General features: G+C 34.0%; 1 protein-coding gene across 2 annotated transcripts in view; it reads left to right on the top strand.

Annotated features, from left to right (window-relative positions):
* The window catches only part of Nrdc (nardilysin convertase), an 85487-nt gene that overhangs the window by 57417 nt on the left and 11782 nt on the right, over positions 1–16288 (top strand). For both annotated transcript variants that reach the window (XM_026381752.2, XM_026381745.2), the window contains 9 exons: positions 472–592; positions 672–730; positions 1007–1061; positions 6399–6503; positions 8638–8761; positions 9274–9360; positions 11246–11365; positions 12738–12789; positions 14041–14191. In XM_026381752.2, coding sequence (XP_026237537.1) covers positions 472–592; positions 672–730; positions 1007–1061; positions 6399–6503; positions 8638–8761; positions 9274–9360; positions 11246–11365; positions 12738–12789; positions 14041–14191 — 874 coding nt within the window. The remainder of the gene's footprint in view (positions 1–471; positions 593–671; positions 731–1006; positions 1062–6398; positions 6504–8637; positions 8762–9273; positions 9361–11245; positions 11366–12737; positions 12790–14040; positions 14192–16288) is intronic.

Below are 16288 nucleotides of genomic sequence, written 5' to 3'. Positions count from 1 at the left end.
TTGTAATCATATCCATAACCTCATTTATTTTAATTGTCATCTTCTATTTTGTTATTTCCTCATACTGTACACCAACATCATAAATGAAAGTAATAAATTCCAGAATTACATAAATTGGTTAACTGTAATCAAGAATTTGGATTTGACAAAATAGTAAAGGAGTAAATTATTTAAAAACTGGATTTTTAGGCTTTTCTAAACCTAAAGGTAGACTTTAATGAAAATTTCAGTGTGTACATCAGTTGTACAAAATATATGGGGTTGTGAAAAGTGTATGTAACTTTCTTAGCAGAGTGTGTCATGATGCATGTAAGCACCTATGTAAGTCACCCACAGCCAAATAATAGAAACAAAACTTTAGAATCAGGACCAGGATATTATGGTAATTTCTTGATTGACTTTTGTTAATTTGAAGTATTTGTAGGCTGTCAATTCAGAGATACTGATTGGATTATTTTTTCCCGACTATAGGTGCTGGGCTCTTGCATTATTTGGTGGAAATGGTGAGACAGGATTTGAGCAAAATTCTACTTATTCAGTGTTCAGCATTTCTATCACATTAACTGATGAAGGTTATGAACATTTCTATGAGGTAAATATTCACATGGAGTTTTTTTCTTTTATATAGGTATTACTTTATGTAATAGACTAATGAGATGTTTTGTTTTCAGGTTGCTCATACTGTCTTTCAGTATTTAAAAATGCTGCAGAAGCTAGGCCCAGAAAAAAGGTAATAAAAACTTCTTAGAATGAGGCCAGGAGTCAATTCTAATATGTTTTAGCCTTCAGCCTGCCAGTACACATGGTTTAGTCCTGTGGGACGGCTTTTCAGGCATTTCCTACTCTATTTCCTTTACTGGCTTCATATCCTCATCCTTCTACATGTGAGTGTACACTAAGGTTTTACATTTATTTGGCCAGTTCTTTATTTTTATGCTTCTTTTTTCTTGTTGATGATTCTAGTGATAAATTTTAGTATATCTCTAATTATCATTTTCTTTCATAGAGTTTTTGAAGAGATTCAGAAAATTGAGGATAATGAATTTCATTACCAAGAACAGGTATTGGAAGTCAAATTCTTTTTGAATGTTATCTGTGACCAAGTTGAAACTGGTGTGGACATTGTTCCTCTTTTTGGAAGTGTCACTGGAGTTTTTATTCTGCCACTCTTTGTCATGTGAGTCTCAAGATGGCCTTGAGGCTATCTAAAAATTAAATCTTGTTTTGAGTATTTATATTGAGAAACAGAGACAGGATTAGACAGATGACATAGATCATGTTGTATCACAGCCATTTGTCAATGTAATCATCCATCCTATCTATCCCACTGATAAACATTCATGGAAAGCTTGCTAATGCTATGGTGGTTTGGGAATTCAAATATTGTGAAGGTAGTCTTTAAGGTAAATCTGTAGTAATTGCCATGTATAATGTTAGAAACACTGAGCTTTGCTATTTTAGTGGAAAGACAATATTTTCCTTGATTAAAATAGGATAGGAGAAGTCTTCATGGGTGTAGTAAATTTGAATTGAGTTCAGTATCAAAATATAGGGTTTGAATAAGATTTGGTTATATTCTAGGCAATAGAAAGGAACATAAGTAAGAAATTATCTATATAGTATAAGGACATATAAAAGAAAGATATTATTTAATGTTGAAAGGTAAAGAGTTTAGACCAGAGGGTTTTCCCCCCTGTTTATGGCTTGGATCCCTTTAGAAGTCTGTTGAATGTTGTAGACCCCTCCTCAGAATACTACTTAATCCTCTTGGCTTTTTAAAATTTTGGAAAAATTATCAGTAGTACAGTGATCATTGGTATATCGCTCACCTAAGTTGATAATATTACCAGTTGATAATAATTCATCATATTTTCTTTCTTCTCTTTCTGTGTGTCTATTTTTTATTGAACCTTTTGACAGTTAATTACATACAATGTCATACTTCACCCTAAATGTTTTTTTAAAATATTTATGTTTTAGTTGTAGTTGGATACAGTACTTTTATTTTATTTATTTTTTTGTGGTGCTAAGGATTGAACCCAAGGCCTCGCATGTGCTAGGTGAGCGCTCTACCACTGAGCCACAACCCCAGCCCCGCCTAAATGTTTTCTGGCATGTATCAAGGCAGAGGCAGTCTCTTCCCTTACCTCAATATAGTTGTCTCAGTGGGAAATTTAACATTGAAACAATACTGTTAATTAATACATAGTACATAGCATTTCCCCACTCCCCATGGTGTTTTTTTTTTAGTCATTGATAGACCTTTATTTTATTTATGTATTTATATGTGGCGCTGAGAATCGAACCCAGTGCCTCACACAATGCCAGGCAAGTGCTCTACCACTGAGCTACAGTCCCAGCCCCCCATGGTGTTCTTAAATGCATAATATTAGTAGTTTACAAAGGAATATTAAAGTACTCAAAACATTAAAAAATAATAATGTGTTTCTTTATTAAATTACAAGATGTGGTAGAATATCTAGTAATTTTCAGGATTTTTAAGTAGCAATGAGTATACATGATATCTACAATTGTGATTTCTCTTGGAGAAGGTCATAGATACTATTAATATTACCATGGTTTGTTGCCTATATTCATAATTTTAAAGAAGTAACAAGATTAGTGAATATATGTAATTTCTTCCCAACCAAATTAATGGGTCCCTTCTGAATTTGTCTGCTGACATCTTGTAGGGGATATATTGGGACCCTAGATTTGAGAGCTCCTGATTTAACAACCATAGAGAACATTGAAAGCTGGATTTTTGGATCATCACTGTACTCTTCCCTCAATATGTATTATGAGTAAAGGATACTTAGTACTGAGTACAAGATCACAAAAACCAGGTTTCCAGTTACTGTTGACTTCTGTTTTAATGTGGTTTATATACTTCAAAAGAAGTTATTTGAAATGAACTAGAAATCTTATTTCCGGAACAGAAAAATCTACCTGGCCCATATTGATTACTAAAAGGGTCCTAGAGACATTCCTTGTAAGTGGATTGATAAATCTAGAACCCGCAAGTCCTGTCATCTGTGTTTCCAGGAGTGATGTTGATCAGTATTCTCATCAGCTATGATGGCAGTATGTGGACCAGAACTGTGGCAGGGAAAAGAGTGGAAATGAGAATTGTGGACAACTCTGTCATACCCAGATTCCTTTTCTTTGCAACTGGCTTTTTAGCATTATTTAAGTAAATGATATTTTCTTTTGCCTTATCAGTTACTTGTTGGAAGTGCATTTCAAGATAATGTCTTTTTCTGCCATCTCCCCATTCCATAGCTTATCACTCCCCCCAATCTATGGCATAATGAGTATTTGTATTAATGAATATTTGTCTTGATTTGAAAACACAAGCCCCCAAAAATCTTAGATTAAAACCTAACCAACTCAGCAGCTCAGGAGGATTGCAAGTTCAAAGCCAGCTTCAGCAAAGGAAGGTGTTAAGCAATTCAATGAGACCCTATCTCTAAAGAAAATACAGAATAGAGTTGGGGATGTGGCTCAATGGTCAAGTGGCCCTGAGTTCAATCCCCTGTTACCATTCCCCTATTTCCCCCTCTCCCCACCCTCACTCAAAACAAAACAAAAACAAAAACAAACTAACCAAGCTGGGTATTATAGCACTTGCCTATAATCCCAGTGGTTCAGGAGGCTGAGGCCAGAGCATCACAAATTCAAAACCAGCCTCAGCAACTTAGCTAGGCCCTAAGTAGCTTGTGAGACCTTGTCTCAAAATATCAGACAAAATATGAGTTATATGAACTAGTTATATGAATTTTGCTGCATCGGCTGGGCCTTCCAAGGAGCCCCAGCATCAATACTGATCCGTGGAAAGTGTTCAGGAAAACACGGTGGATTAGCAATGACAGAAAGGGTGATCTGGATAGAATCCATATTCCTAGATATGCACCCAAGAGAATTGAAAACATAAGTCTGAAGAAAAACTTATGCACAAATATTCATAGCAGCATTATATATTGTAGTCAAAACATGGAAACAACTGTAACCGATGAGTGGATAAATAAAAAGTAGACTCTGTATATTAGGGAATATTATTCGGCCATAAAAAGAATAATTTATGTTATAACTTAGGTGAATCTTGACGACACTCTGCTAAATGAAAGAAGTCAAATACAGAAGGTCACGTTTTAAATAGGTCCATTCATATGAAATAATCAGAATAGATTAATTCATAGAGAATATAGACTGATGTCTCAGGGGCTGAGGGAAGTAAGTAATTAGGAATGACTGCCTAATGAGTATGAAGTTTTCTTTTGGGGTGAGTGCAAGTATTCTGAAACTTGATAAGTGATGATTACAAAACTTGATGATTGTACTAAAAGCTACCAAATTATACACTTTAAAAGGTTGAATATTGTACTATGTGCATTACATTTTAAAGAAAAATTAAATGGCTAGCCACTGTGGCACATGACTAATCCCAGCAACTCAGGATACTGAGGCAGAAGGATTGCAAGTTCAAGGCCTGCCTCAGCAATTTAGCAGACTTTCTCAAAATAAAAAAATGAAAAAAGGGGGTGGGGATGCAGCTCAGTAACAATGCAACCCTGGTTCAATCCCTAGTACATAAATAAATAAATAAAAATTAAATGATAACATTTAAGTGTGTTTGTTTTTGTGGTGCTGGGGATCTAACCCAGAGCCTTGGTACACACTAGGCAAATGCTCTACCTCCAGCCCATTTAAAAGGTTTTTCCCTAACACGTAGTCTATTGTTTTGGCATGACATATCTGCTTTTGGCTAGAGTCCTTAGTGTTTTCTCATAGGAAATACTTGGAATCACTCAGTTTTATCTATAACCTACAAGAGAGCAATTACATTTAAGTAAATAGCTAGTTAAAATAATTTTAAAAATAGAGAACACAACAGGAAGAGCTATTTCAAATACTTTAGTGACATTGATTTTACGGGAATGTTTTCTCAAATAGAGAAAAAAAAGCTAACAGTGAACTTTCCTTACTTTTTTTAAATCCTATTTTTATATGAAAATGTATGAATGATATATACGTGCTTGTCTGTTCCTGCCTCCACCCTATGCCACTACTGCTCCAGAATGCAGTAACCTTCATTTTCATTCTCCCATTAGATAAGAAGCAGTATATATATAAATAAATTAAAGGGCTAGGCAGGAAGGTATTTGAGGAATAGTATGTAGATAACATTAGGAAGCCAGAATTATAGTCTATACTTGGCTTGTGTAAGCTTGGCAAGTCACCTAATCAATCAGTGTATTTCCTATGTGAAACATGGGAATGGAACCACTTGTTATCTACAGGACCTATGAGGTCCTTTTGTTTCTTTGTTACTGAGAATTGAACCCAGGGTCTCTGTACTATTGAGCTACATCCCTAGTCCTTTTTATTTTTTGTTTTGAGACAAGTCTAAGTTGCTGAGGATCTTAATAAGTTGCTGAGGCTGGCCTAGAACTTACAAACTTCCTGTCTTGGCCTCCCAAGTCACTAAGATTATAGGCATGTGCCACCCTCAGTTTTAAAATTCTGTGTATCTGGATGCTTAATAAATACTTGAATTTATTGCTTTCTTCTGGAAAATTATTTCCATTTCATTGGTTCAGAGAACTGTACAATACTGAGTAATATAACTTTTTTTAAAACTTTATTTTTACTTAACACATAACAATTTATGTGTTTGTGTGGTACAGTGATATATTAATACACAGTACAATGTGTAACAATCACATCAGGTTAATGGGCATATCTATCACTTCAAGCATTTATAATTAGTTTATGTTGGAAGCATTCAAAATTCTGTCCTCTAGCTATTTTGAAATATACAATTAACTGCTGTCAACCATAATTGTCCTACTATGTTAAAGAGCATTAAAAGTTATTGCTCCTATCTAGTAGTATTCCTGTATCTGTTAACCATCCTCTCTCTATCCCTTCTGCCCACTACCCTTCCCACCTCTGGTAACTACTGTTTTACTCTCTACTCAATAATTTTATCTAATGATACTCATGTTTTCATTTGTTTGATCCTTACAAATAGTTTTTTGGTGATAGTGCTGTAGTAGTAGGTCCACTGTCTTTATTGACCTTGCAGTCATGTGGAGCACTGGACAGATGAGCATTTACAATTCAGTGTTATGATTGCTCTCATGAGGAGACTGTAACATGACTAGAATCTAGTTGAACTGTCAGACTCAGAAGGGGTTTGGAGGGGTGTGAGGTTAAACTCCTTAAGGCAGTACCTTCCACTGATATTTTTGTGGAATTGCAAGCATCAGATTCTTAAGCTGCAGTTATATCTACTTTTGATTTCATTTTTGAAAACAGAAAATATATGAGTATTGTGGCCAATTAAGGATAACAGCGGAGAGGTTCTGGTGTGAAATAATTTTGCCTCTTTACAGACAGATCCAGTTGAGTATGTGGAAAACATGTGTGAAAACATGCAACTGTACCCACTGCAGGACTTTCTCACTGGAGATCAGCTTCTTTTTGAATACAAGCCGGAAGTAAGGAGGTTTCCACTTCTAAAACTTGCTTTTAGGAAAAGAGAAGGGTGAAAAAGTACCAAGAGTATACTTAAGAACTGAGAAAAGAGAAAACTTGGTTATATTTAGTCAGGATTTTTTATTTGTTTAAGCAGAAGAAATTGCAATAGTTGTATGAGTAATTTCTCATTATTTTACATGATTATGTTTTAATATAAGAAGCTTAAAGTTTTACGTTGTTAAGACATCTAAAATAGTTAAGGCAGTTAAGAATTATTTTATTTAGTTCTTAAACATACTTAAGAAGTTGTTTAGCTTACCTTTTAATTTTTTTGGAAATTCAGGACAATTAAATCCAGATACAGATTGCTGTTCTAGCCAACCAAAGAGTGGGAAAAATACCTACTAGATAGATTAAAATATACACACCAGTAAAAGAGAGCTCTGTTGGTAAATTTCCTAGATGTACAACTGTTGACTTCATGATGTATGGTTCAATAAGGTGACTTTGAACTGGAACCAAAGTGATAAAACCTTTGTTCTTTTATTGCATTTTATGTTGGATATCTTTATTGAAAAAAAGATTATAGGCATGTGCCACCCTCAGTTTTGCATATATTTAAAAGTATTTTGACTTTGATAAATAAATAACTTTGGGGGATCACAAAATTTTTACAAGAAAAATATAAGATTTTCTAAATTAGCTGGGCATGGTGGCATATGCCTATAATCCCACTGATTTGAGAGGCTCAGGTAGTAAGTTCCAAGTTTGAGGCCAGCCTCAGCAACTTAGTGAGACCCTGTTTAAAAAGTATATATGTGTGTGTGTGTGTGTGTGTGTAGACGCACGTATACACACACACACACACACAGCTGGGGGTGTGACCCAGTGGTTAAATGTCTGTGGGTTCAATCCCCAGAACCCCCCCCACCCCAAATTAAAAATTCTCTAAATTAGAAACATGATTTACAGATAATATTACATATAGGTGAATAGTTGGTCAGGGGCATTCCTCTACTACTGGGGAACAAATCACCTTTGTTCTTACAGAGTAACAGTAGCCAACCAGTGATGATTTCTTCCCCAGGGGATATTTGTCACTGTCTAGAGATATTTTGGTTGTGATAACTAAGGGTTGGGCATGGAGAGGGAGGTTCCTAAATCTGGTAAATGGAAGCCTAAGATGCTGCCAACCATCCTAAAATGCAGAAGACAGTAACTTACAACAAAGAATTATCTGACCCAGGATGTTACTAGTGCTGAAGTTGAGAAATTTTAGAAAGGGTGTTAATTCCAAAACTTACTTTTAAAGAGGATAGGGAAAGGCAAAGGAAGAAGTAACAATTACACATTCTTGCTATCTCTAGGTTGGTTATGTCTAGTGATCTGAGTGTTTTTTCCAAACCACCATTTGTTGTTTTTTCTCAAAGAAATGTTTAAATTTTACTTGAAATTCCAAATTAACCTACATAATCTTGAATTTAATCCTTATCGCAGATGAAGGATTATTAGAGGAGGCCTTGCTTTGGCATCATTTTACTGTCTTGTGTATGAGGGTAGTATATAGTTTTTTTTTTTTTTTTTTTTTTTTAGTATATAGTTTTTAACAGTATATTCTTTGGTATGTACAGTATGGTTAGAATTCTACTTTTGACACTTCTAGCTGTTTTTTTTTGTTTGTTTGTTTTTTTTTTGTAAATCACATAATCTTTAACCTAAGCATTACTTAGTTTTTAATCTCTGAAGCTGTGTATTATTTTCTTTAAAATGATTATACCTTATTAGTATTTTTTTGGATTAAATGAAATAGTGTATGTTGAGCACTGAATGGCATATAATAAAAACATAGTAAATAATAGCAGTTTTTATTGCTAGTGCTGTTAATATGTGGGACTTATTATCATGAAACATTTGATAATTGTCAGTTATACCTCAGTAAAACTGAAAAAAATACTTGAAATATTAATTAATTAATGATGCTTTGTAAATATGGGTGTTCATGCACTTTAAATAGTTTTATAAACATCAGGATGCTAGGATCTTGGGGGAGTCTAACAATGTAACTTTGCCTAACAGAAATATATTAAGTTAAGATTATTATTGTATATGTCTCCCTTTCCTTACCACCACCATTCCCCCTTCCACCGTTATTAGGTCATTGCCGAAGCCCTTAATCAGCTAGTTCCTCAAAAAGCAAATCTTGTTCTACTCTCTGGTGCTAATGAGGGAAAATGCAACCTCAAGGAAAAGTGGTTTGGGACTCAGTATAGCATAGAAGGTAAATATTTTGTCTTCCAATTAGATACATCTGATTTACTTTGGAATTTTTATGCTTTAATGATCTTATCTGATGGTTCTTGTGGTGGGGCGAGTATAATTTTTTTTAAAGTTCTCTTTGAAATGAAAATTATTTACTCTAATTTGGGAGGAATTATTTTCTGCTATGCTTATATAAATATAATTATATAATAAATAGCTATTGAAAAAAATCCTGTTTTGGTATTTGGAAATCATTTTTAGAAAAGTACTTTTCAAATATAGTGTGTCACTTTTAGATGTTATTAAAATACAGATATTGATTCAAGGGGTCTTCGAAGGACCTGAGAGTTTATGTATCTAACAGTTTCCCAGCTGATAAGAGTGCTAATGGGACTACACTTTGAGCAGTGAAATTCTAGATTGCCTGGATATGTCAGAATTAATTTGTGGAGGCTAGTCAATGATTGGTTTGTTAAGAGAATTCTGATCATGGCCTTATTTGTTGGATCAGTTTGTCTTTCTTCTCTATAGATGTTGAAAACTCCTGGGCTGAACTGTGGAAGAGTAATTTTGAATTAAATCCAGATCTTCATCTTCCAGCTGAAAACAAGTACATAGGTCAGTAAGATAGCAGTCATTTTACATAATCTATCCATGTACTAATCAGCAAAACTTGTATAGTACATAATGTTTTACAAAGTACCATATGAATTCCTATTTTAGAATCCCAGTTATGCGTTATTCTTTTCTTTTCTGAATGAAAACACAAATTTAGAAAAACAAAGTGACTTATCCCAAACTATTTAGTTGGTGAATAGAAGAACTGGGACTTAAACCCCAATCTTGGCTTCCTGACATTTATGCTTTTTCTTGAACATAATAGCTGACCTTTTCAAAGGAAGAAATTGTCATTATCTTATCATATTTTCTAGTGTTTTTCAAATTGTGGTTTACAACCCATTAAAATGTTGTAAAATCAATATTAATGGGTTGTGATGTCAGTGTAATTGGGCTGTGATGCATTAAAAAGTCAATTAGAATAGAATATAGAAAATATTTTATTACATAAAGGAAAGGTGTTATTTCAAAAAATTTTGTTTTGTATTTATCAACTTGCTTGCATTGGAAATATTTCTGTGAGTTGTAGTAAGAAAATTTGAAAGCTACTTATCCTAAGTCAAAGGTTTTACAGTTGTCTGTGAATGTAATACATTCAGAAAACTTTATTTTCCCAGCAATTTCATTACTACATATATATTCAAAAGAGTTGAAAAAAGCACTCAAACAAATACACTTACATCATGATCATACTAGTATTATTAACGACAGTCAAAAGATAGAAAAAACAGCCAAATGGATGATTGGACAAATTGTGGTATACACATTCTAGAATACTACTCAGCCATAAATAGAAAGGAAATACTGGATAAACCTTGAGAATATCATACCAAGTGACAAGGCCATATATAAATACATTTATTTGAAATATCTAAAAAAGTACATCTACAGAGACAGAACATAGTAAAGGTTGCTAGGATCTGGGGAGGGGAATGGTTAATAGGGAGCAACTCCCTTAAAAATAATAGGCTTTCCTTTTGGGGTGATTTGGAAAATTATATGGTACTAGATCAGTGGTTGTGCAATATTGTGGGTGAATTAATGCCTCTGAAATATTCACTTTAAAATGGCTAATTTTCTATCATGTGCATCTCATCTCAATTAGGAAAAAAGCCATGTGGTGTGTGTGTGTGTGTGTGTGTGTGTGTGTGTGTGTGTATGTGTGTTTTACTAGGATTGGATTTAAAGGCATTTTACAATTGATGTACATCCCCAACCCTTTTTGTTTTTTATTTCATGAGAGGGTCTCACTAAGTTGCTGAGGCTGATTTCAAAATTGATGATCCTCCTGTCTCAGCCTCCCAAGTCACTTAGGTATCGGCCTGCATGTGCCCCCTTGTGGCTAACTTTTATTTTTATAAGTCTTATGATTTTGGGCAACTCAGTTTCATATCTTGAACATTAACTATCTAAACAACTAAATTTTTTTAAGAGAAATAACTATAACAATTTATTCTTTCATTCTCATTTTTCCTCCAATTACCTATTTATCACCTATATTGGATGTAATAATTTGTTTTTATTAACTGAAATTACAAGTTTGGCTTTGTTTGAGTAGAATTATTTTGTAGACTTTCAAATGTCCATAAAGTTGGTAAGAGACATTCAAGAATGTATTCATTCATAAAGTGAATTATACAACTATCCTAATCAGAAGTTCCTCTTTCAGAATTTTTTTGAGAAAGGAAATGAACCCAAATTCATGGAAATCGAAATTTGGGAAATCACAGATTTTTCAGAGTTTATATACAGCATACTCTAGTATTTAAATATGGCTTATTTTTGCCACACACACACAAAAATGGTTATTTAAACTTTTGAAACCAAGAACAGATTGAGAATTCTGTTAGAATAATGAAATGTTTTTATTCTGTTCTTTTGCTAGCCACGGATTTCACATTGAAGGCTTTTGATTGCCCTGAAACAGAATACCCTGTTAAAATTGTGAATACTCCACAAGGTTCCCTGTGGTATAAGAAAGACAACAAATTCAAAATCCCAAAAGGTAATATGTTACCCTCCCTAAAAGATGTGAGGTAATTAAAACAAATCTTCCTCCTCTTCATAGCAACATTCTTTTTCCCCCTGTGTCTTGCCCACTTCCTTTTCCCTTTACCTTTGGAGACCTTTTCTAGGCTTATCTATCAGATTCATACTGTGTTCCTATGTTATCACATAAATACTTAGATATTCTGTTTTTCAGTAAATAAAAATTCAAGCCTAGAAATCAATTGTTTTCAGATACTTTTCTTTTAGATAAATGAAAGTGGGGCCAGATGTTTGGCCATCTTAAGGAATTGGTATTATTTGAACATAAGATTATATGAAAAAAAATATTCTTACAGGGCTGGGGTTGTGGCTCAGTGGTAGAACACTTGCCTAGCATGTGTGAGACACTGAGTTCGATCCCCAGCACCACAATAAAAAAACTAAATGAACAAAATAAAGGTATTGTGTACATCTACAGCTAAAAATATTTTTTTTAATTATTCTTGGATATAACAGTAGCCTAATTCAGCATTACAGATGTAAAAATTTCCCCCATCTGCCTCTTGCTGTCTTGCTTTTCATTATAAAGGAAGCATCATGTAGAGTTGTTAAACAGACTAAATTTCTTGATTTTTAAGGTTATGACTCAAACTATGTGGCTTTTTTAAGTTTTGTTCCTGGTACATAGCATTGAAACTTCCTGAAGCAACTTGGAATCATAAACTAAGTGTCCTTAGATGTAATTTAACTAATGTCCCAAATCCAAATATAGTTATACCTTAGTTCTGTGAAGAAATCTTGAGTTTGTTGAGAAAGTGTTTCCATAAATCAATCCATCCATCTTCCCTCTCTTCTTTTCTCCCTCCCTCCATTCTTCCTTTTTCTCTATCCATCCTTTCATCATTCTGCTGGGGATTAAACCCACAGCCTTCTGCTTGTTAAGCATGCATTCTTCCACTGAGCTATCTCACCACCTCTTCACAATTTTTCTTGAATGGCTTATAAGACTTTCAGAAAATGTTCTTAATTCAGCTTCCATAGAAAAAGGTTCTGTCAAAACTTTCTGTAAACATAGGGTTAGTCCCTTAATGTTCTTGACATGTATACCCTAACATTTTCCCTGTCTGAAGCTATTAAAGTGTGAATATTCATATACCTCTTTGTGTGTATCCATATATCTGATCTTCACTTAGAAAGTCTCACAGGGCACTTTATTTGGAATGGTAAATACTATCTTTAAAAAAAAAAAAACCTTAAAAATAAAAATGTTGTGTGTAGAAAAAATTAAAATATGAGGATTTAAGTATTTGTACTTTATTCACAATTAAAAAATATTTGAAGCCTCTGAGCTTCCATAAATTATCTATGGTCTTTTTTTTTTTTTTCAGCGTACATACGTTTCCATCTGATTACACCTTTGATACAGAAGTCTGCCGCAAAGTAAGCAACTGTCCTTTTTCTGATTTTTTTTTAAATATTTTTTAGTTGTCAGTGGATCTTTTATTTTATTTATTTATTTTTATGTGGTGCTGAGGATTAAACCCAGGGCCTCACTCATGCCAGGCAAGTGCTCTACCACTGAGCCACAACCCCAGGCCCATTTTTTTTTTTAATTATTGGAAAACTTTTGTCTTGGTTTAAATCATCCTCTCATTTTCTATCACAGTACTTGAACTATGTTACTGATTTACGTTTTTCTTATGCACCAGACAAGCTATTTGTATTGGTACTAAACATTAAAATCATACTGTAGCACCCATATGTAAAACATGCTGATGGTGTAGGCTAGTCACAGAGTTCAGTCAATTGTGAAAGTTCTTAATGATCAGTTCTCGCTGTACTCTAGGGTTAACTCCTAGTCTATAGTGAGAACTGTTGGATCTGTTGATCCTGTACTTAAACATTGCCAAGGAATCAAATTACAACTTGTTCTTAGCAGTTTGCCTAAATATTTGGATAGCGACATTGTGGAAAATTAGAGAGCCTAAGATGTGCTGAATCACAGAAAGTACTCAGGAACTGATAGTGAACTTTTCCTTTGCCACTTAACTGTATCCAACCTTAAGATGACAAGCAGTATTAAACTCTATTATAATGTTTACTCTAAAAACTTGCCTTCCCTCATATTTTCAATTTGTCCATCAGAAAGCTTAAGTCTGGAGAGTAACCAGGCACAGTGGCACTTGGCTGTGGCTCACTGAGACAGGATGGTAAGTTCAAGTTAGGAGGATGGCAAGTTTGAGGCCAGCCTCAGCAAGTTAGCAAGATCCTCCTCAAAACAAAAAATAAAAAGGACTAGGGATAATGTTCAGTGGTAGAGCACCCCTGGCTTCAATCTCTAGTTACCCTCCAACCCCCAAAATAGTCTGGAGAGAAGCCATGAGCCTTAGGCCAATAGCTTCTGATGCCTATTCCTTTCCTTTCATTATACAATGTAACTAATGTCATTTTATACATGTACATGACATGAAAAAGCCTAGGAAGCACCACTAATATGCCTGTAAAACTGAGTCCCGAATAAGCTATATTTACCTTTGAACCAAATTAGCATTCAGTTTTGCATTTCAGAGTGAGGAATTAATAATACCTTTTTGAAAGCAAAAGTTTTTAAAAAAATTCTAATTTGAAGCAAATCTATTCATATCTTTCTTGCCAATTAATGATGTTGTTTGCATTCGGTAAACTTTTCAGTGTGGTCCTCTTTGATATCTTTGTCAATATCCTTACCCATAATCTTGCGGAACCAGCTTATGAAGCTGATGTGGCACAGCTGGAGTATAAACTGGTAGCTGGAGAGCATGGTTTAATTATTCGAGTAAAAGGATTCAACCACAAACTACCTGTAAGTATATGTACTGTTTTCTTCATAGAGTGCTTTAAAGTATAATGTTTGTTTATTGCCCCTCTGTAGTATCAAGCATAGAGGCAAGTGCATGAAGTACTACACGTAAAAAGAAATGTTTGTATCATGAGTTTTCTTGGCTGATGTCAGGTATTCTAACTATGACTATAACCAAAGAATTATATATGTCTTATTATGCAGTGTGTACAATACAGCCCAGGCTGTTGATGTGATCTCACTTACCTTTGCTGTTAGCCAACATTGGCATTTAGAACTGTTTTACCGTACTCCAGTGGCAGATTTAAAGGACCTGGTTTATTGCCTGACATGGAGTAGAACTCCAATATTTATGCCCTATCTTCCTCTTTTTTTGTACTCTCTACTATTGTTTCAAATATGTGTTTCATTTTCATTCTAAATTTATGAGTCTTTTTTTCTAAAAGGTTGTGTATCTGTTGGTAAGGAATGTGTTTCAGTGTTGCTTTGACATAAACTTAATATTAGCAGAGGAAAAAATGATACGCTAGCTAAGAGAGTGGCAATCATTAAATGCCTGGTAAAATAATATAATGTACCCAACAACAAATTTTATATCTAGGCTTCTTAGATACATTATATATTGTAATAAAGTTTGGGGAATAGGTTCATACAAGAAAAAATCTACAGAAAAGAACCTGCCAGAAAGCATATCTGTGAGGGCTAGGGTTGTGGCTCAGGGGCAGAGCGCTTGCCTAGCGTCTGTGAGGCACTGGGTTCAATCCTCAGCACCACATATAAATAAATAAAATAAAATAAAACAAAGGTACATCAACATCTAAAAAATATATTTAAAAAAAGAAAGCATATCTGTGCCTAGGAAGCATTAGTTTCCCTCTTGACAGAAACTCAAGAGAAGAGTATATTTTCCCCCCTCTATACCCTTACACCTCACCTACCTAGGAGCGAAGATTGGTCTTAAGAAAAGGTACCACAAAGTATATTACTATATTACTTTTTTTCACTCTAAAGGACTAAATATAATACAGCTTAAAATCCAAATAGATTACTACCTAATTTTAAGCTGTATATAGTGGTTTTCATTTGGAAAGTATGTTTTAGATTTACCTAGAAAGCTTTTTCAAAATACATACCATAGAAAAGTGTTTGATAGTTTTCATTTTATAAAGTTTACCTAGCCTTAATATTAAAAAATGATATAGAACATAAACATTTATGTATAGAAAACACAATACTGATTTTACCTATAGAATATAGATGCAAACTTCCTAAAATTTTTGAAAATTAGGACTGAGAATCTAGCTCAGTGGTGGAGTGCTTGAGTAGCATGCAAAAGGCCTTGGATTCCATCCCTAGCATTGCAAAATCAGTCAATAAATATAGCAAAAAGAACAATTCATCATGACCAAGTACCAGGACTGCCAGGGTTGTCCAGTATTAAGAAATTGATGGCTATAGCTCATTATAACATGAATCAAAAAAGAGCAACCACTATATAAATATTGTGAGAAATGCCAAAAATTTGATGAATTGGTATTGGCATTCATAATAAATAGGAATAGAGGGAAATTATTTAAACTCAATAAAGACTATTAACAGCCCTCCCACACCAACAGCAAGTGTTACATTAAATGATGAACCACTGAACATTAAAATCAGGAAACAAGCCCAGAGTAATACATGATCACCTCTGTTAGTCAACATTGTTTTTGAGATTCTGACTACCACAATAAAATGAAGTGAAACTTTTTTGGAAAAGAATAACATTTTTTTTTTTTTTTGTAGGTGATCTGATTGTATTCTTAGAAAACCTAAGATGCTACTAAAATTATTACTGAATTCCTACCATTAATTACTAAAATTAAAACTAATTTGTGATGTGTGGCTAGTCATGAGTTCAGTATTTCAAAATCAGTTGCTCTTTTCCTGTGGTAGCAAAAACCACTTAGAAGTGGGTAGAAACAAATATTACACTTACGATATTGATAAAAACAACAAAATTCCTAGGAGTAAGTAGGAATAGTATAGGAGCTAGCTAAAGAAAACTGTAAATCTAATTACAGTAGAGGGGGTAGAGAGAGAAGAGGGGAGGGGAGGGGA

Source organism: Urocitellus parryii, chromosome 11, assembly GCF_045843805.1.
Source record: "Urocitellus parryii isolate mUroPar1 chromosome 11, mUroPar1.hap1, whole genome shotgun sequence".
In the NCBI taxonomy this organism is placed as follows: domain Eukaryota; kingdom Metazoa; phylum Chordata; class Mammalia; order Rodentia; family Sciuridae; genus Urocitellus; species Urocitellus parryii.
The sequence above is the reverse complement of the archived record's forward strand: the minus strand, read 5'-3'. Positions and strand labels throughout refer to the sequence as shown.